We start from the raw sequence: 22,312 nt of genomic DNA, 5'->3' as shown, positions 1-22,312 counted from the left end.
TAGCTTGAAGCGATGTTGTGCTCCATATTTTATAACCTCTGAAAGTGTTGAGCGTTGTCTTTCCCTCACATGGCACATCGAATTGTGGCAGAAGTATTCAAATTGAATCGGATTATGGGGCTGTACGTGCCAAAACCATACTCCGATTATGGGGCACGCCGTAGTGGCGGACTCGGGATTATTTTGACACCATGATGTTATTTAACGTGTCCCAAAATGTAAGCGTACGTGAATTTTCTGTTCCGCCCCCCGCGAAATGCGGCTGCCTCAATTGGGATCAAATCCAGGTCATCTAGCAAAGCCATAGCCGCAAAGCTAACGCGGCGGGCACAGAAGTGTTGATTTGGCGGTCGACCGCTTCCGCAGTCTCTCCTGGACCCTGCGGTGCGCTTTAATTAATGCGGCTCTGCTTCCGCATGCCCTGTGTAAGTTGACCACTTGAAATATTTGCATGGCGTTTATTTTTCGGGAATAGCAGCAACGTCAAATTTACTTTAAAGGAGTGCTGACACAAAATTTTCAAGTCGAGTTAACGTGTGAGATCTATTTATGTCGGCACAAACACATTGCCTGCAGAATATAAACGGAAAATGTAGCTTAGAACATACCTAAAATCAATTTTAAAATACGTGCGCTCAGCCAACCGCAAAAACCAGCACTTCGCGGCATCGGCAACAAAAAAGGAATGTAACCAACCGAGAATACGCTACGTCACGACTTTGCTCTGCCGTCGGGGTGGGCCAACACCACCTCCTAGTCTAGGTGGTTCTGAGCAGACCCTGCGAGCAAGTTGGTCGCCGCTCCAATCGGTGTCTTCTTTTCTTTTCTCCCTGGTCGTGACGCTGGCCTCTTTCGGCGCTGACGGCGGCACAAAATCGGCTAAAATTTGTTTCTGACACAAAATAACTCATGAAGGGACCTCGAAAGTGTGTATGTTATGAAACGTTGCGCGATATAGTAAATCGCTGGAGTCAAATTGACTCCCAAGCGGTCAGCGCAGCCACCGCTGCAATCCTCTTTGCGAAGCAGCTCGCCTAAGGCGTCGGGAAGACTAATTGTATTGTCACTTATGAGCGACATAAATATGCAGACGTTGGTTGTGTTGAAGAATGTATATGCTTTATTACCAGCTGCGGGCGGGTCACAAGGCCCGTCGGCCTCGGATCCGACGGCTAGCAAGCTAGGCCTACAATACCGTTTCCCAGCGATCACCAGCTCGGTTGTCTTGCTCAGCGTCGATAAGCGGCAGAAGTGGTCCGAGTTCGTGTGCGCCACTGGACGCTTAGAATGGACCCCGTTGAAGAGATTTGCTCGTTTCATTTCGAGTGTGCCTGGTATAAACAAAACCCGCCGAGCTTTGGGCAGTCCGATGATCTTCCACCAAGACTACACACCCCCAAGCCTCATGCTGTGTCGACCTTTACCTCGCCTTGTGTCCTGCTCCGGAATATGCTTCACTCCAAAAGCGCCCTCGACGAATGGTTCGTTCTACTGGTAGCAGTGCGTACGCATATTGATAGCTGTCGCTGACCGCACTTTCCAAGTTGCTGCTTTGTAGTGGATCCAATCAAATGTGGTTGGTCACGTCTAATTCGGTGGCTACTAGCGCAAGCAGGAAATAGTCGCCGCTGTACGACGAAAACAAGGAGGACGATAATGGCGAGGACATCGCAAAGCAGGACTTTTAATAAAGTTTGCCCAATCGCAAACGCAGACGTTGCAGACGAATTGGCTTGCAAGACGAAGCTCTCGCGCCGGCGAGCGCGTTGGCGGGGCCACGTCACAGTTTTGTGCGATGACATGTCCAGCTGTGTTTACATTCCTGCTTTGGCCCATCTCGTTGTTTTTCAAACCGAAACTTAGAGGGGTCGCTACAAACAAGACTCCAAATAATTAGCTGTCGCGCTCTGAAGCCAATGCTGCTTCGTGCGGTGATTACTGGGTCATTAGCTACTTATTGCAGCAGAAAAAACAAGATCTAAAATTTTTGTGTCAGTACTCCTTTAAGCTTATCCTGTTTCCCCGCAACGGCTGTAGTATAGCAGTGGAGTTTCCTTGACTTCTCACGTCATCCTCGCCCCCTTTCTCCTCCCTCCCCTTCTTCTCCTCTATACAGTTCTATCTGCGTCCTCTCTGGCCTCGCACGTTAGTAGAAACGGAAGCGCTGCAGTTTCTGCAATGCTTCTGAGGGGAGTCACGGATAATTACAGCTGTCAAGCGGCTAAGGTGGTGACGCCAAGGAGCTCTAGAGGCTATTGCGAGCATTCGACGCCATTTCGACACCTTCGACGCGCATTCGGCATGGAGGATGTTTTATTACAATGTGAAGACGTCTGCCCAGCAGTCGATTTAGGCACCACTGGTCTCCTTGGAGCCCTTGGGTTCAGCGAGAGCATTGGAAAAGTAAACATGTCGACGCTTGGCCAGCGTCACGACGCGTTAAACCGTCGTTTGACGGCACTTTATTAAAATTATCCCTATCCTATGTCCACAATAGAGATTAGTAAGAGGCGATTGGAATATTGATGGAAGAAAAGTAGGGAAACGACAAAAAAAAAACGTAGACGTACAAATGCAATGTTTGCACTAAGGGGTCAGAAAATATGATTGTGGGAGTTCATAGGGTTTCTTTATATTTTTTAACCTGGGCAGGACATTAGGCAGTGTAATAACAAGAGCTTGGTTGCGCAACCCACCAGCCCGTTCCAAAGGGGGCGCTCATAACATCCATCCATCCAGCGGTTGGGTGAAAACGTGCTTCTCCCGTCGCCTTACCTCCCTGACTCGCGCCTGTCATATATATACATGCTCTGAACCACCCCCCAACACCGTGTGCGAGACAGCAGCAGCAGCAGTGAGAAAATCGAAGGAAGAGGCAAAGAAAGCTTCGCTTTAAGAAAAGTCGCAGTTTCGCCCGAAAGACGAAGCATTGGTTGGGATAGGAAATTAGTAGACATCTATACGAAGAACGGATAGTAGTTTTATCGACCGCATAAACTTGGACATATTCGCTTACTAACTGAAATAACAACCATGGTGTCAGCGCGCACAAGCAAACATAAACACAATACAGGAGCTGAGCGCTGAAACTCGCTGGTGTGAACAAGCGCGCCAGCAGCAGCAGCGAGCCAAGTGACCTTCGAGCGATCTATCGCTTCAACCTAAGAGAGACGAGTGTACAGCGCGCACAAAGGTATGAGCCGTCTGCCGATCCCTTTCAAGATACGGCTGATACGGCGCGCGCGGCCGCGCGCGTCGCACTTGTTGCCGGAGTGAAGGCCGCCCCCCTTCCCTCCCGTGCTGCCTCCCCGCTTTCCTCCCTATCGCGCACAATATTGAGCCGCCGTCGCCTATTTCCCTTGTGCCAGGTCGCGAAATACTCAGTTGCTGGCATAGCACAACGCTGCCACCCCCTCCCTCTCTCCCATCCCCCCACGGTCTTTCGCGCGACGGAAGACGGCGCGTTTGCTCTCCGCTTTCCTGCTTCGCGCACGCCAGATTGAGCCGCCGTGGCATGTTCCCCTTGTGCCTGGTCGCGAAATGCTCGGTTGCTGGCATAGCACAATGCCACCACCCCTCGCTCTCTCCCATCCTCCCACGGTTTTGCGCGATGGAAGACGGCACGTTTGCTCGCCGCTTTCTTTCTTTGCGCGCGCCAGGTTGAGCCGCCGTCGTCTGTTCCCCTTGTGCCCGGTTGCGAAATACTCAGCTGCTGGCATAGCACAACGCCGCCACCTCTCCCTCTCTTCCATCCCCCCCCACGCTCTTTCGCGCGACGGAAGACGGCGCGTTTGTTCCCCACTTTCCTGCTTTGCGCGCGCCAGATTGAGCCGCAATGGTCGGCTTCCTTCGCGTGCTTTCACTCGTACATACAGCATATGACGCACGTCAACGGTGTTATCACCCTTGGACTGTATACGAAGCATCACGGTGACGGTAAAAATGCGTCTTCGGCGTCCACGTAATTGCTATAATTGATAGTGTTGCGCTCACGCTTCGTGTGCTGGTTTCGTGCCTAAGTCCGGTCCACTCGTCGCTCTGCGCAACGGTGTTAATTATGTCGAGCCAACTAGCCCACTGCGCAGTTTCCGTAATAAAAATAGCTCGTTAAGAAATGCGGCGTATGCCTTTGGGTGCAAAACGCTTTATGTTTATTTATTCGAGAAAATTGCGCTCAGAAACCTCTGAATAAGTATGGTGCGCTAGTTTTGTAAAATAAATATGGCTGTTTCTAAAGCCGTACACGTGCAGTATTTGCAGTAAGGCAATGCGCTCTCTCTCAACCTCTGTGCCATGCTCTGTGCTCCTCGAGTGTTGTTAGCTGTTTTGCATTGGGCTTTAGATACGTGTTTTTATGTTTTAATCGTGTATGAAGTCCATACGATAAATGTTTCTTAGTATTTATAACAGTGCTTCCTTGTCAACAATTCTTTTTGGTGACATACATTAATACCAGAGACAGTCCCTGTGTTCGATCAGAAAAATAGGCATTACACGAAGCAACGTAGCATCTATATTCAAAAGCTCTGAAGGCTCCAGTATTGCTTACCTTCTGCCTCTGTAATTCTACATATTGCAGAGGTCTCCGCTGTTCCTTCCCCAAAATATACTCTACAGCCAAAGGATAGCATGCATATTCAAGGACACATTTCCAAGTTCCAGAAGACGACTGCACGGGTTCGAAGGCAGCAGGCGAAGACCCCCAGCACAGTCGAACTGCTGAATTGGCTGAGATACCAATATCTTGCAGCTGTTTAATGAGAGACTTAGGGTTTTGAGCATTCGAGACGATGATTTTGGTGCGTGCCCAATTGTTTATGCAGCCATTTTATTTTGGCACGCACCCACTCACATAGTTTTGCTTCTTTAAAACGCTCCTTCGTAAAAGTACAAGAAGCAGTGTCATATTTATTCTTTCTAAAACAATCACATTTTGAGTACAATGAAACTGACTTATTTGTGTAGTTTTTTATTTATCTGAATACTCGGCAACATGTCCGGTTTGTGCTGTTATGCTTGTGTAAAGTTTATTGACACCACGCCATTCATTTGCGAGTATTCTCCATCACTTACATTTGACACTTTCTTCCCGTTTTCACGTACCTGCCACTTTTCTCACAATCTTGTGGTAATAAATTATTGTCTGCTATTTTTGTGTTCTTGGGTGTCCAACAAGCTTATTGATATTCAAGGAACATGACACTCTTATTTACGATACTCCTTTTGGCGTGAACTACTAGAAGTCATCATCATCATCATCATCAGCCTAGTTACGCCCACTGCAGGGCAAAGGCCTCTCCCATACTTCTCCAACTACCCCGGTCATGTACTAATTGTGGCCATGTTGTCCCTGCAAACGTCTTAATGTCATCCGCCCACCTAACTTTCTGCCGCCCCCTGCTACGCATCCCTTCCCTTGGAATCCAGTCCGTAACCCTTAGTGACCATCGGTTATCTTCCCTCCTCATTACATGTCCGGCCCATGCCCATTTCTTTTTCTTGATTTCAACTAAGATGTCGTTTACCCGCGTTTGTTGCCTCACCCAATCTGCTCTTTTCTTATCCCTTAACGTCACACCCATCATTCTTCTTTCCATAGCTCGTTGCGTCGTCCTCAATTTCAGCAGAACCCTTTTCGTAAGTCTCCAGGTTTCTGCCCCATATGTGAGTACTGGTAACACACAGCTGTTATACACTTTCCTTCTGAGGGATAGTGGCAACCTGCTGTTCATGATTTGAGAATGCCTGCCAAACGCACCCCAGCCCATTCTTATTCTTCTGGTTATTTCAGTCTCATGATCCGGATCCGTGGTCACTACCTGCCCTAAGTAGATGTAGTCCCTTACCCCTTCCAGTGCTTCGCTACCTATCGTAAACTGCTGTTCTCTTCCGAGCCTGTTAAACATTAATTTAGTTTTCTGCAGATTAATTTTCAGACCCACCCTTCTGCTTTGCCTCTCCAGGTCAGTGAGCATGCATTGCAATTGGTCTCCTGAGTTACTAAGCAAGGCAATATCATCAGCGAATCGCAAGTTGCTAAGGTATTCTCCATCAACTTTTATCCCCAATTCTTCCCACTCCAGGCCTCTGAATACCTCCTGTAAACATGCTGTGAATAGCATTGGAGATATCGTATCTCCCTGTCTGACGCCTTTCTTTATAGGGATTTTGTTGCTTTCTTTGTGGAGGACTACGGTGGCTGTGGAGCCGCTATAGATAACTTCCAGTATCTTTACATATGGCTCATCTACACCCTGATTCCGTAATGCCTCCATGACTGCTGAGGTTTCGACTGAATCAAACGCTTTCTCGTAATCAATGAAAGCTATATATAACGGTTGGTTATATTCTGCACATTTCTCTATCACTTGATTGATAGTGTGAATATGGTCTATTGTTGAGTAGCCTTTACGGAATCCTGCCTGGTCCTTTGGTTGACAGAAGTCTAAGGTGTTCCTGATTCTATTTGCGATTACCTTAGTAAATACTTTGTAGGCAACGGACAGTAAGCTGATCGGTCTATAATTTTTCATGTCTTTGGCGTCCCCTTTCTTATGGATTAGGATTATGTTAGCGTTCTTCCAAGATTCCGGTACGCTCGAGGTTATGAGGCATTGCGTATACAGGGTGGCCAGTTTCTCTAGAACAATTTGACCACCATCCTTCAACAAATCTGCTGTTACCTGATCCTCCCCGGCTGCCTTCCCCCTTTGCATAGCTCCTAAGGCTTTCTTTACTTCTTCTGGCGTTACCTGTGGGATTTCGAATTCCTCTAGGCTATTCTCTCTTCCACTATCGTCGTGGGTGCCACTGGTACTGTATAAATCTCTATAGAACTCCTCAGCCACTTGAACTATCTCATCCATATTAGTAACGATATTGCCGGCTTTGTCTCTTAACGCACACATCTGATTCTTGCCTATTCCTAGGCAAGAATCAGATGTGTGCGTTAAGAGACAAAGCCGGCAATATCGTTACTCTAGAATATCGTTACTACTAGAAGTACGATATCATAAACGATGAAGTTCTATTTCTACCAGTTCGCATGATTGTTGCACTAAGTTACAGCTTGAACCGGAACGTATAATAGTTCAAATGAAACCAACATAAAGTGAAGCAGCTTTGTGCGCTCGCCGTCGCAACATATGTAAACAGTGGCGCAAGTGGCTCCATGAAATCACTCTGATGAAACGTGCAAAGTTACTAATCACACACACACACACAAAAAAAACTAGATGAAATTATGGCCTCTAAGATTCACCGGCGTGCGGCAACCATCTTGGAGGCTGGTGCATTTCGCCGATTCCGTTAGGTGCGCTGAGAGCCAAAGCCGGCAACGAGGCCTACGGAGTGTCTGCTCTTTATGTTTACTATATTGCTCTAAGTTCATACCGTATCACTGTTTTCATGAAGGCTGTAACATGTTTACTGGAACTGTGCGCGTTAAGGCGAGAAACTTTAGTGCCTTTAGAGAACTGCATCCGTCTTAACATCACGTCGCTGTCGAGCGCAGCTGATCTAGCGCTTATAATTCTAGTTACAAAACTATGCAAGGAATACCTCAGGTAAATTGTTTATTCATGTCTTGTTCTGGGGATGTGATTCCTGTTTTGTGTTCATACACACTTTCACTAAGCATAAAACCCATTGATGAAAATGATGTCATTTCTCGTAACAGCTTATATAAGCAAATATCGAGTATTTGTTCTGGAGCAGCCTGCACTGCTTCTTATGTCTTGACTTTTCTACTCCTTTCACGTTCACTGCATGCGATGGATGCTCGTTAAGAACTTTCTTCGCTCACACAGCTTATCTGTCGGCGCAGTGCTGCCCCTGGAGGATCCGGTCATTAGAGGGCTCCGTAGCCAGTACCAAATTGGGGACCCAGTCAACCTGACATGCTCCTACGGACCAAGCAAGCCCAACGCCTCGCTCACCTGGTACATTAACGACAGGAAGGTGAGAAGCGCTCCGATCAGGGCTCGGAAAATTCTTTCCGTAAGGAATGGTTGCTCTAAAGACATATTTACAGAATATGATTAAAACATAGTCAGCTCCTCTATGGTACTTTCATGACAGCATTCCAGAACACGAAAAAAAAATCCAGTTAAAGAGATTGTGGCCAGAAATCGAAAGATCCCTGAGTAAGGTGTCAGGACCACCACTACGTTACCCAATGAGTCATAATGAAACACCTAAAGCAAAAAAAAAAGAAAAAAAATTTGAACTGTCGTTTTCTTCCAGTTTTCTATGACATACACATTTGAGACACTTGTCGGTATATTTTCTTCGTTTGGGACGCTGCACTACACCAAAATAAGAAAAAAAGCTAGCTGACAACACACAAAAAAGAGCTTCACAAATTTAAGTAGAAAGTAGTACAGTAGAAAGAATGCTGAAATTTCTGTCAGAAGTCATGATTTTCAGGCACACGGATTTCACTATGTAACAGTCAGTGTAAATGTATCACAGGAATAGCGGATGCTGCATTTGTTCGGCTGTCATGCCCTTTATTCTTGGCACGCAAGCCCAACCCCGAAAAGCGTTGTTGACAGCCGTTCCATGCCTTTCTTTTTTCGCAGCGTTCCCCTCTTCCACTTATGAAGCTATTGCAGACTGCGCTCTGCATGGACGTGCTCTCGCAACAGACTAACCACGTGACGCTTCTTTATACACGCAAGGATGCTTAGAATCTCAGGTGTGCTTTCTGACGTTGCCTGTGCGGCTTGTGGATAGCAGATGACAGCAGCAGCCTATATTTGTGAGCAAGAGGAAGCTACCTCCAGCTTTGGCACAGTGAAGTGCATTTAATGGTATTCGCAAATCGAACACGTCTCAAGTCCTTGAAAACCCTGAAGCTGAGCACGGTGTCGGCCGTCCTCTTGGTCGTTATGCTGCCAAACAGCAGACAGAGCCCGTCATTAATCTTTATTTTGGTACACATAACTCGGGGAAACAAGAAGCGGCTCGTAACTGTCACTCATTTTATCTCGCTATGCGAGCCTATAAGCACGTCGCGTATGCCGCCTTTTTTGGAGCGAAATATCAGTCGTCAAGTCAAACAACTCCCTGAAAGAGCTTTTGCAGAGGGAAGTACCGTGTAGGTTAATCTGTCTTGTCTTGTAATTCATGGCTAAAGCATTCCGTTGAGCCAAGAGCTGATACTGTCCGCAAGCCGGGCGTGAACACGGCTATGTCTCTCATTTTGATACTTGGGTTCGCCCTTTACTCTTGAGAGTAGTGTCTATGTCCTCGTTTTGCTGTCTTTGCAACCCATTTATTCTACCCTGTCCCGTAGTCTGCAGGCATATTCCAGCAAATCTTGATCATGCAAGCTCTTCCATGCGCGTGCTGCTCGCGCAGAACAACGCGAGGCAAAGCAAAGTGCTTGGATGCGTGATTCTTGTCAGAATTAATGGGCGAAGGAATGTTTGGTTTCTCTTTCTGTTGCCTTCGATCCCGAAAGAGTGCACTCTTGTGACGGTGTGCAAGATTTATTTGACTGCGATAGAGTCTAATACACCTTTAGGCAGGAGGGTGGTTGCAAGCCGCTTTCATGAAAACCAGAACCCGTGCAAAGAAAAATGTTTGTGTTGGTAGGGTAGTCAAATACTTGTTTGGACAATAAAAAATCTCTCTCAGTGCGCGAATCGTAGGAAGGAAGGAAGAAGGCCACAGGACAGAGCGCATTCTAACCAAGATTATTCCTCAGATGGCGGGAATATAAGTAGAGTGTGAAAGAGGGAGGAGGGGATAAAGTGGGGTTACAATAGGGGTGAAATAACTGCGTAGGCACATGCGCCTATTCGTTCTTACAAGTGCAATAAAGGACGTCAGCTTGTCTGTCAAAGCACCGAAAGCATTGCCTATCATGCCTATTGTGAAAACACTGCCAATTCTTGTATTGAGCATGTACTAAGACGCGATAACAGTGCCAGATAATAGGACACATTATCTACGCACTCAGACACGCATCTTCGCAACAAGTACTTATATTCCCGCCATCTGAGAGCAATAAACTTAGTTTCTAGTAGTGCGCTCTGTCCTGCAGCCTGCTTTCTTGTTTCCTACAATTTGTGCACTAAAAACAATTTTTCCTTGTTTAAAAATATATTTCGCCAACCAGCCCAAGCAGCTACCCTTTTCGAATTATTTATCCCATGTCGACTAAATGAGCTACGATGAACACCATACCCACAAGGTAGAAAGGATTATTGTGAAGCATTGCCTTAAAAGTCCACAATGATTTGAACATTATTTTATGCTATAATACCCAGGGCATAAATCTACGCGCAATACCTCAAAAGTTCAGTTTTAAAATTCCGATGTCCCGTTCAGCAACGAAGGCGATGACTTACAGCATATTATCGATTATCTTAGCCGCCGATGTTTGAGGGTAAGTTTGAGGAGGAATATGCAAAGTCTAAGGCGATGATCAGTATCGTAGGGCAAGAAAACAGTCCATGATTGCTAATCAGCATCTTGAAGCTGTGTAAAGGTACATTTATGTAGGGCAAATGGGGGCATAAGAACAGAATCACGATAAATAAATTTCCAGAAGAATGCGAACGGATTGACACGCTTACGACAGCACTCCCAACTCATGAGCGCCTGATTACTGACATCCTTAAAAATATGATTCGCAGATGTATGTCAACCTGAGCAACATTTACATCAAAGACATCGAAGCCACATGGGCGACTTCACACATCCTTCGTAAGCTCTAGGAGCCTGATTGCTAGTTGCTCTTGATCACGGTTTCCATGCGCGATCTTCTTTCACCGCCACAGCCGTATAAACTACTAGCTGACCTCAAATGCGGTGCTGTTAAAATGCGACATGAGGAACAAAACTTACGGATGACTGTCTAAAAAATTCGCGCACTTAGTCTGTTGTCTCTTCGAATGAGATATAGGCAAGGCAAGTGTTATCCTATAATCATTTATATTTACGTTTCAAAGCAATAGTTCGGGATTCTGACTCTTCATTGATTGAAATTTGTAACCAAGCACGCCACGACACGAGAAGAACTCTGCAATTTGCCTTAATTGCTTCGCTGTAAATCAATATCTGCGCTGACTGCACACAATTAGTACTAGCCTGAAACTTGTAGGATAGGAAATGAGCTTCACAAAGAGCTAAGTGTCGAACGAGTAATGAAACGAAAATCATAACTATAATACTGAGGGAAATAAAGACGGCGGTATGGATTAGATCGTAAACTGATGCAGCTGATATTATTATGATGTAGCTGACATGATATTAAGATTTAAAATTGAATTAGGCAGGTCACCCGATGCTTAGGCCACCTGGTGGGCATGTCCATTTTGTCTGCTTCTGAAGTGCTGATTGGCTGGAAGCGCCGGTCTCCTTCTGACACGTACGCCAGCCCATCAGAACTTGAGGAGCGGACGAAACGGAGATGTCCACAGGGTGGACACTTACGGATTATCCTTCTAGCCCGGAGCCACATCCAGTGAATTATCTGGCACGCCCAATAAGCACAGACTAGTATGAACGCTCCAGAAGCATGATATTCTGCGCAGGACCTTCGTCTCTCAAAAGTGCACGTGCATAAATTGCCGAGTTATCTGAGCAGTGTGAGGTGAAGAGCAATTAATGGTGCTGTCCTGGGCAAGTGCTTCATGTTCTGCGAAATCCAATTATCGTATGAGCGCAAAAACGGCACTCCACCTATTTGCCCCAGAATCACATGATCTAAAAGGAGCATCCTCGCTTGCGTGTTCTGTTTTTGTCCGGAAATCATCTACCTACAGTACCAAAAACAAGTATTCTGTGAAGCTATATGAAGGGCTCTGTAGCGATTAAACGAATTCAACCTCTCGAGAACATTTTCCTGCATGCCACTTACGGAAGACTTTGGTAGAGCCGAGAAGAGCACAAGGCAGCCGCCAAATCGTGAGTCAAATACTCATATTGCAAAGTCTTAAATTCTGGCATTGGCTTATTGTACAACAAAGAAAAATGTAGTGTTTACAAGAGCAAAGTCAAATTACCAACTGAAGCCTGTCCTCATACTGAATGTTACAAGTGAAATCAAGCACGTTAGCTTGCTTGTCAAAACACCGAAAACATTGTCTGTCGTGCCTATTGTGAAAACACATTTTGGTCTTGCATTGAGAAAGTACTAAGAAACGATAAAAATGCCAGATAATTGGATGTAAAATCTATGCATTCAGACACAGTACCTATACTAAGGTATAATTCCCAAAACCTAGATTTCAACGTTTGTAGTGCTATTCTTGAAAGCTGTGTTGGAACTTTCCTCGGTAGCATTTTCCTCACATAATTTATTGAGTAAAAATGAAATGCCAAGTATTAGTATCCACAGGACCCAATCCAGTTTCTAACTTCAAACCTCATAATACATACACATTTTTTGTAGCTTGTGTTACATAATTGTGTGCATAAAATTTCTCCTACACAGTGAGAAACGTTTCACAATCACTGGAGCATCTACATGCTTCTCAAATAATTTCGCACAGACACAATGACCGTCGTGAGTAATAAGCGAATTTTTGAGTGAAGTGGCCATAGCCACTCAAAATTCTTGGCGCAAATGAATGTTGCCTTTGCGGCGCGTCACTCCGAATGGGTTGGACGTATTTTTTTGACAATGAAACTTTCCGATGGCAGCGAACAGCGTAATGTACGGTCCTCTAAGGTCGCGCTTTTACATCAGAGCCGGAGTATGTTTCACTGAAAACAAGCGCGCAATGTGAGTGAGCCTAAGAGCGCACTACACTCCCAGTCTCCGCTGTGACACTTTCTTTGCACCTCCTTTTTGTACGTGTTCACATAGCATCATGTCCAGCCTTTGAGCACTTCTGTGGGGCCACATATGTGGGACCCCATTTTCTAGTCATTCCCGTACTTCTCTGCAACAAAGGCGAAGAACTAGGTCTATGCAAGTACTACTTGGTTGCTAGTTCACATTTGCGTTTTCATTTTTATTTTTGCTACAAAACGCTGCAAGCATGGTCACTAATTTCTTATATACTTACACGCTGCAATAACAAACTTTCAAGGTTGCTTCACACGCGGTTTTCAGAGAACGAATGAATTCTTATCGTCGGAGGGAGTATGAAACATGACTTCTTTAGTACACAGTTATGGGCTAGATAATTGGATCATTTGGATAATTTTGTATGTTTCTTCCAGGCCAGGATGAGTAGGTTGCCTTTTTTTAATCATCTAACCTCACAGCCGCAATCATGTAACCTCACACTAGTAACCTCACAATAGCAGCAGAAGTAAATTAATTGCGGCGCACATTTATGTGCGATGAGACCGCTGGCTGCCGTGTGATGCACGTTGCTCGTGCAATATTCTTCATTCCTTAAGCCTGAGAGCAGTAGGCGTGGTAAGATGAAGTCAGCTATCAGAGAACGATGACGTCACTCATGCCAACTGGTTACGTAAGATTATTGTGTTTTTCAGATTCCACACACGGCAGGACACTATACAGTCTTCAGTGTCACCACTACTATGTTTTTGCAGGACAATAGGAGAACGCCTCAGGCACAATAAGGCAGGTAGCAAACCTTGAGATAAAAGTGAAACAATTATATGGTTAATGTAAAGTTTACAATGGTATAACATGCTGAGGCTTATTTTTCTATTGGTGAGGTAATTTCCACGCTGCCTGGTTTGAGATCTATAGAATCCCAAATGCGAGGCCAGGAGGCGCATAGCACAGCGTTCACGTACCGCAGCAACCACTTAATTTTCTTAAACTACCTACAAACACCTTGCTGCCACTTGAACTACTCAGTGGCGGTAAGGCTGAGGTCTGTGACTGACGGCCAGTGAGAGGATAACGCAGGACAATGACTCGCATGAAATGAACACCCAGCGTTAAAGAACTGCACGGCCCCGTGCTGGCCCTAAAGCCCGGGTCCCGCCCGCGGCCTGCAGGTCGAGTTCGGACCGTGTAAGCGATTGTTGACTCGGACCCGGCCTGGGCTCGGGCCTAGGAGCTTGTGGCTCGGGTCTGTCGGGCCTGGATTAGGCCCGGACATGCGATTTTCAACTCCACAAAAGTGAAGCCTATAAAAACTACAGCTCTATGAAAATTTTAAGCCTGTGGTGTCTGCCGATTTATGGGAAAGTCGAGGCAGGCAGGCCGCTACACAGTAGCTGTACGCTGCACAGATTGGTGCACACTAGCGGCGCTCTTCAGTCACGGAGAAAAGGGCGCTAGTGATCAAGTGCGTCCATTGCACACCCCGCTTCTAACAGCAAAGTGTTTTACATGGTGCAAGGAAAATACTAGGAGGGAGCGTCACGTGACAATTTGGAAGCTTAGTCACAAAAACTTTAGAGGAATAAGATGGTGGGAAACAGGCCCTCACGTGATTAATATATGGTGTACCACAACGGTGTATTTTAGGTCCAGCATTCTTTATTGCCTATATCACTGATATAATAGCCATCCCAAGAACTCCTCAATAATTCTTTACGCAGATGATACCAGTGTATTTTTTCTGGTATGCGTCTCGATAATATACATGTCGAGCCTAATGCATGGTTACAAGAATTATCATTATGGTTGAATATGAATAAACTTGAATTAAATGTTAGTAAAACAAAGATTGGTTTATTTAAAGCACACAACAAACCTGGTGATGCTGAGCTTCAACTGACATCTGAAAACGATGTAATTGAACGTGTTTCATTCTACAAGTTTTCAGGTGTACTTTTCAGGTGCTCAAGAATACTTGAGCTGCTCCCAGTATATTAACAAAATTCATGCCAACGTATCAAGGTCACTCTGTGTGCTGCACGAAATTAGAAACCTTGTTCCCAAATGGCTGAAATGGCAGCTATATTACACTTTAATTCATTCACATCTTCACTATTATATACTTATTTGGGGGTCAAAAACTAAAACTAATCTTATGGTGTCGATTACATTAGAGAAAAAAAGCGATACGATATATCCCAAATTTCCTACAACGACCATACAAGCTTTCACGTTATAGAACACTCGGTTCGAAAAGTGAATCAATATATGAGTTGAAATCGCGCTCTTACGTCTATAATGAAATCAAGCTCGATCCTTCGAAATATGTTGAATTGCACTCTAGTAGCAAAATGCCTTACGAATTAAGGCATGATCATTACAGAATTCCGCTTGTGCGGACCAACTACGGAACCCCAATGCTTTCATACTTAATTCCTATTCTTCTTAACAGGCATACACAGGTCATAGAAATTATTCAGAAATGTGTGTCCCTGAACTCTGTAAAAAAGATTGTTAAAGCTTACCTGCTTTCCTGTCCCAATGATTAATAGGTTGTGCATACATAATTTTTATGATCATGAGGTTCCCTTATTTGTACGATTTTTTCTTTATGATTGCAAAGGTTTGTGCCTTGTTCCGTTGTTTACTTTGCAAAAAATGTTTTCTGTATGTAAAGACAGATTATTATGTTCTTGTTTCCGTTGCTGCGTGCTCTGAGTGTGTGCATTCGGCTGCTGGGGTCCCGTCAAGCAGAGCACATCTGCCTTTTGCCCTTATATCCGAGGTTTTGTTGTCTGAAATAAATCAACATTATTACTATTTTATTATTACAGGCAAGCGGCAGCTTTAGTCGGCTTGCTTTGGTTGCGTCTTCTGCGGGGACTTTTGGAATATGCGCATACAGTCGGTGTCGCAAATGATCGCCGAGGTTGAGTGAAGAAATTGAAGTGTGTGAAGCAGTCGAGTCTGCGTTATGTCAGTCAGTTAACGCACCGAACCACCACGTGCCTCGCCGCTTAAGCAAGCAGCAGACAGGCGCCAAGCGGCGACAGCCACCTCAAGAACGACTGTTCGTGTCTCGGGGTGGTGCAACCAAGCCGCCCCTCAGACGGCGATTCGTCGAGTTTGGGGGCATCTTCTGAGAAACAATGTGCTGTCTTTCGCCCCTGAAAACATGTGCAGGCGCTCAAGCGAGCGTCAGCGGTCCCGAGCGGCTGCATTTCCGTATGAAAGAAACGCGCCTCATCTGGTGCCCAACGATGGACTGGCGAGCCGGGTTCCCCGATTATATTTCAGGCCGTGCCAGCCCACTGTTAGGGCAGACGGTCCCATTCAACGCTGTCGTACTGCTCAATGCCCTCTACCCCTCAACAGACCAGCAAGAACTCAGTAGGCACGTCTCAACGGCGTGAAGACGTCGCACCACTCAGTCTTACAAAATAGTGCACATAAATCTCAAGGAAAGGTGACGACGTTGGAGTTCAGAGTGCAGAGTAATGCTATTTATTTATGTCACAACGAAAGACGCACAGCAGAACCTTTTGCTAAGCAAACACGTGACAAATAACTATCCCGCGAGAGACCTTGTCTCAACCTACATAGGTACTAGACAGCGGAACAGAAATTACCACGAAATTCGCACCAGGGTTTCAGGCACACCACAGCTGAGTTGAGGAAACAATAGACCATGCTCTGCCGGCTTACTCTGGACAAGTTTCGAGGTGAAAACGCCGACTAACTGCGGTGGTAAGTGCAAGTGATGCTTTGGAAATTATGTCGCTGTGGATCTGGCCCCCCGTTCTTTCTCCGCGTTTCATGTCAACGCATTTGAAGCAAAGAACGACGCCCGCGGTAGCAGAAACCCACGTTTTATACTTCCGACGTGCCTCCGTGCATTTTACTGCAGGCGGCACTACGCCACTAATCGTTACCACGTACCAAACAAACACGAATGGTCCAGCAACAATGTGGGCATGTTCCTACCAAAAAGGCACCGCGCACAAGGCCCCGGGGAGCGGAAGGGGCGGCTTCAGAGGACGTTGGCTTGCCGAGGCTAGCAGAATCACGTGACACTCCCTCCTGGTTTTTGTTTTGCTTCCAAATTGGTAGTATGCCGGGAGATCTACCACCAACTTCCAGTAACGGATGTAACGTCGGCGCGAACGCGTAAATTATGCTCTCTCTTGAGAGGTATGGCGCCGCCATCTAGGAGCGGTGAAACGAAATCTGCCTCATGAACAGTGACGAACGCCCACAGTGAGCGCTTCGGTAGTCTCAGCGCAGTGGAGGCTCCCATGTGGTGCATCCTGGTGGTAATGGTGGTGGTAGAAACATTTTATTCAGGAAATTAATAAGAGAGTTGCTTGCTGTGCGTCTGAGTGGCAGCCCCTATTCCTGGACGCCATTGGAGATGGCCGCTGCCCAGGCACGCGCCACCAAGGAACGTTGAGCTTCCAAGGTAGAGCAGCCGAGCAGGTACTCCTCCCAAGCCTCTCTAGTAGGGATGGGGAAAGGGGATGAAAAGGAAAGTGGAGTGGCGGGGCACGAAGCCACAACGTGAAAGGTATCGGCGAAGACCTGTCAAGTCGGGCACGTGCCTGAGCTTTCCGGCATGAAGTGCCGGGTGATCGCCGGACTCAAGAAAGTATTGGTCTGAAGGCGGCGTAGTAGTCGTTCGTCCGCTTTCGCCAAACCGCGTGCAGGGTTAGGGTAGAGTCGGCGCGAAGTGCGATAATAATCCAGAATATCGCTGTAGCGTGTGAGGCTCGAGTTGCCAGGACCCGACACAGGACATGAAGGCGCAGCGGCCCGGAGGAAAGAAGTGCGGGCACCGGCATTCGCCGCCTCGTTGCCGGGAAGACCTGTGTGGCCTGGGGTCCAGATTATGCTGTGGAGTGAGGGTTGAAACGCCAGGAGGCGGCCCGAAGGAGACTAGCCGCCAGCGGGGTGATGGAACCCTGGGTGTATCGACAACAGGCTGAGCGCGAATATGTCAAGATAGTGCGAGTGGTGGGGTAGGAGGCGGCCAGCCCGATGGCAACCTCCTCTGCACGAGTTACAGTGTCGGCTCTGAACGAGAGGCCATCGACGTGGTGACCCTCGGTGATCACAGCGGCCGTGGAGTGACCTGAGGGGGAAGGCCCCGAGACGTCTACGTAGAATACGCCGGGGCGTTCGGAGTGGTGCGCCTGGAGGGCTGCAGCACGCGCGTGCCTGCGGCCGGGGTGTTGTTCGGGATTCATGTTGCGGGGGAGTGGCTTCGCCTATAGCTTCTGGCGCCAGAGTTCCGGTATCGGGGAGGGAGGGACCGGGTTAGAGATTGAGCTGAGGCCAAGTCTGTGTAGCAGGCGGCGCCCGCAAGGCTTCTGCGACAGACGAGTGAGTTGATTGACGCGATGGGCTTCCCGCAGCTCCGCGAAGGAGTTGTGCACCCCCAGGGCCGCAAAGCGACGATCGGAAGTAGCGATGGGCAGGTCCAGCGCGCGCATCTACATGGAGCGGAGAAGAATATCCAGCTGGTGTTCGTGGTGACGACGCAGGCGAAGGTATGGTGAGGCGTAGAGGATCCGACTGGTCACAAACGCTTGGGCCATCTGGAGGGACTGGGTCCCTCGGAGGCCGCCACGCTTGGTAGAGACCCGCCGAATCATACGACACACTTGTTCGCTGGTGCGTCGGAGAGCAGCTATGGTACCCTTAGGGTCCAAGGAGGACGAGAGGTGAACCCCGAGAATCCTAAGGTCCTGGACCGATGGGACAATGCCGGACGGGAGAGAAATCTGGGGTGGCGGTAGGCGGGAGACTGATAGGAGTGCCGATTTGGATGGCGAACACTCTAGGCCGCAAAAAGCGGCGTAAGTGTCCACTAGAAGGGCCGCCTGTTGTTGGCGTTCCTCGATTTGAGCCGGAGAGCCGGTGTTGGTCCAAATTGTAATATCGTCAGCATAGAGCGCATGGTGTATCCCCTCGACCTTCTGCAGAAGGGAGGGGAGGTTCAGCATGGCCAAGTTGAAGAGTAGAGGTGACAAGACCGCTCCTTGAGGTGTACCCCGTGTGCCTAGTGGGTAAGGGCCGTGCTCGGTGGAATCGAGGCGGATGAAGACGGCGCGATTAGAAAGAAAAGCGCGGATGTAGTCGAAAGACTCCTGTCCGTAGTTTGTGGTGGAAACATTAGCGAGAATGCTACTGCGTTTGACATTGTCGAATGCGCCCCGAAGATTGAGAGCGAGAACGGCTTTGTCATTTTGGCGCATAGTAGTCTGCTCTGTGACATCGTGGAGGAGCTGTAGCAAGACGTCCTGTGCCGACAGATGCGCGTGAAAGCCAAACATCGTGTCGGCAAAGGTCCTCCTAGCCTCCAGGTAGGCGGAAAGGCGGTCGCGGACCAGAGTTTGCATGAGTTTGCCGGCGCAAGAGGTGAGAGAGATGGGTCTCAGGGCCTCAAATGCAAACCGGCTTGCCCGGCTTGGGGATGAATGTGACCAGCGATGTGGTCCATTCTGATGGGAGTGGCGAGCCGTCCCATATCGGGTTAATAAGGTGGAGCAGCGACAAAAGGGCCTGGTCGGGGAGATTGGCTAGGAGCGACACTGTGACGCCATCCCGGCCGGGAGCCGTGCTCAACCGCATTTTCGCCAGCGCAGCCCGCAAGTCGGGAAGCGTGTATGGAGCGTCGAGGTTGGAGTTGGGGGAACCAGAATATGTGTATTCGGGGCCCACGGGGTCGACCGTACGACAAATGTATCGGTCGCAGAGATCCTTCGCGAGTTGATCCGTCGTGCCCTTATTGGCATGCAAGGCGCGACGGAGTTGACGCTGTGTTTCTCCACGGGTGGTGGAGGGGTCCAGAAGGCTCCGGAAGAGTCGCCACGTACTCTTGGAGCTCATCTGGCCTGCTGCCTTCGTACAGGTGTCGGTACAATTTGAATCGGCAAGCTGCACAGAATATGCAGCCGCTTCTGTGGTGAGCGCCTCGATACGGGAGCGGAGTTTGCGGTTCAGCTTGTTTCGCCGCCAACGGCGTATGAGGCCGCGGCGAGCATCCCAGAGATGGAGGAGGTGTGGGTCGATAGCAGGAGTCACGTTAGAAGTGGCAAGGGTCCGTGTGTGCGCTCGTTGTGTGTGAAGGGCATAGGATGCCCACGCCGCGTATTCGTCTGAATCAGGGATCGGGGGGAAGGGTTGATATCTGAACTTGGCCCAGTCGGTAAGACGGGTCTGGCCCCAGTGCTGGCGCATTTTCTGTCGCGGTGTGAAGGCAATGCGGAGCAGAAAATGATCGCTACCGAGGGTTTCATCGAGATTCTCCCACGTAGCATCGCGGATGTTACGGGTGAGGGAGAGGTCCGGGCAAGTGTCACGTGACACCGAATTACCGCAACGTGTGGGATGCACCGGATCGGTGAGTAGCGTGAGACTAAGCGAGGAGATGAGCTCCTTAAGCTGTCGGCCTCGGGTCTTTTCGTAGTGGTAGCCCCAGTGAGGGCTGGGGACATTAAAGTCGCCGACTATCACCAGGGTTTCACGGGCCACCGTACGTAAGGCCTGATGGAAGAGTTGCGCGAAGGAGACCCCCGATAGGTGAGGGGGGGGGCAATACACGTTCAGAATATGAATCGAGGGTTGGCCCCTCCGCTGAGGGAGCACTGAGACCATGCAGTAGTCATACGGGAGGTCCAGATCGAGATCGATATGAACCGCCGTGTACATCTTATGTACGAGGAGGCAAGTGGTGGTGCCGCCTACGTAGGGGCAGTAGCCGGAAAGGGTTGGGGTTGAGCCAGATTCCTGGTGTGCCAAGACGGCCGGTTTAGAGTCAAGTGATTGGAGAAAGAGGGAAAGGTGTGAGCGCTTTCGCCTGTTCCCGAAACCTCTGGAGTTCCACTGTACGATATCGAAGCGGGACGGCAGATTTGAATGGGGTGTACGATTGGTGGCCATCATGAATGTCCTAGATTATATATGTCATCCTCCATGCCCTGTTCGGAACCTTGGGAGACAGGAAGGGGGATGGAAGCCGGGTTGCCCTGTGTCGAGGTGGTGGTGGCCACCTTGCGGCGCCGGGGAGCGGAACCAACACTACTTCGCGAGGTAGAACGGGACCGTGATGTTTTGGATTTGAACTGAGTAATCGCCCAGGCCTGAATGGCCTGTACTACCTCAGCTACAATGTTTTGAAAGGAAAAAGTGGAGATGTGGTGCAGGAGCAGATTGTCACGGTGGGAGACGCGCTCCTCGAGGGGCAAAGTTGAATCAATCGGCAGAGGAGCCTTAGCTACGGTAGCCGGGGGAGTACTCGGTCTGGGCGCCGCCTGAGGGCTAGGCTTGAGGGGGGCGGCCGACGGGGCCGTCTGGGTAGGGACGGCAGGGCCGGGCGCCTGCGAAGTGTGCTGTTGCAGGGATGCAACTTGCTTGGTCAGTAATGCAATTTGCCGCTGAAGGTCCGCGTTCTGCTTGCGAAGCGCCGCTAGTTCAGGGGAGGGAGGGGCAGTAGGTGGGGGAGAGAGAGGCTTGGGAGCAGCAATTCCAGCCCAACTACTCACCTGTGGTGGCGCCGTCGAGACATCGAGCCGCGGAAATTCTTGGGTGTCGGCCGGGCACTGGGAACCAGGCTGTTTCGGGTGGGCGCCCTTCTTGTCGTGGAGTGATGGTGACGTGAGCGCTCGAGGATGTGCCGAGGGCGACGTGGGCTTCCGGTATTTGCCCGTGCAACCTCTGGCCCCGGTCTCGTGAGCACCGTGACAGAGGAGGCACTTGGGTTGGCAATCGCGATCGGTGAGGCCTTCGGGAGCGAGGGTGCCACACTTGGTACAGTGGTCTGAGTTGGGATGGGGGGCACACAGACGGCCGGCGGCCTATGGTGCCGCACTGAGGACAGGCCGGAATTGTCTTTTTATACGGTCGAACGTACGTCGCCACGCAGTGGTAAAAGAGGAAGCGGGGGAGCTTCGTGCCCTCGAAGGTAATCACGGCCGCGGTGGAGTCGCCGAAATTACGGACCGCAACGATGGTACCTTGGGGCCACTGAAGTTCTAGCTTTATCTTTTGAGGGCTCTCGGCAGGGTTGATGGTGGTAACCCCCCTGCAAGTTTCCCCGGTAGGCTTGGCGTGACCTCGGACGGGTAGCAGCTGGTCCCCCACCGGCAGCTGTAAATCTCCGAACGCCGCGCATGTGTGCCTTGCGCAGCTGCGGAATGACTGTCAGCTGCGGCATCTCGGTGCAGGGACGCGGGCTTGCGTTTCGCTTGCTTGCGTTTCCAGATATTCGCCATGTCCTCGAGGTATTCATTCTCCCATGGCAGAAGTTGGTCGGCAGACGAAGTCTCCATGCTAATCACTCGCAGTGAGGCAGGGTCGTAACCCGTAACCGCAGTGGCTGCCGCCATCGTCGGGCTGAAAGCCGCGACGAGGGGCGCTAGGCGTAATGAGACAAAGCCTAGCGAGGCGGCGTGGTAGCCGGGAGTGAAAACAGTCTCTAAATGTGCCGAAAATTGTCCCACCTGGACGAGAGTGGTATCCGGGCAAAGCACAGAACTTGGCGATTAC

The 22,312-nt window shown here is 49.0% G+C and overlaps 1 protein-coding gene across 3 annotated transcripts in view; it reads left to right on the top strand.

The window, feature by feature from the left end:
* LOC142582172 (uncharacterized) overlaps positions 1-22,312 on the top strand; it is a 673,231-nt gene that overhangs the window by 546,952 nt on the left and 103,967 nt on the right. For all 3 annotated transcript variants that reach the window (XM_075691569.1, XM_075691568.1, XM_075691570.1), the window contains exon 4: positions 7,826-7,959. In XM_075691569.1, coding sequence (XP_075547684.1) covers positions 7,826-7,959 — 134 coding nt within the window. The remainder of the gene's footprint in view (positions 1-7,825; positions 7,960-22,312) is intronic.

Source organism: Dermacentor variabilis, chromosome 5 (genome assembly GCF_050947875.1).
Source record: "Dermacentor variabilis isolate Ectoservices chromosome 5, ASM5094787v1, whole genome shotgun sequence".
Taxonomy (NCBI): Eukaryota; Metazoa; Arthropoda; class Arachnida; order Ixodida; family Ixodidae; genus Dermacentor; species Dermacentor variabilis.
Note: the sequence above shows the minus strand (reverse complement) of the source record. Positions and strands in the feature narration are given on the sequence as shown.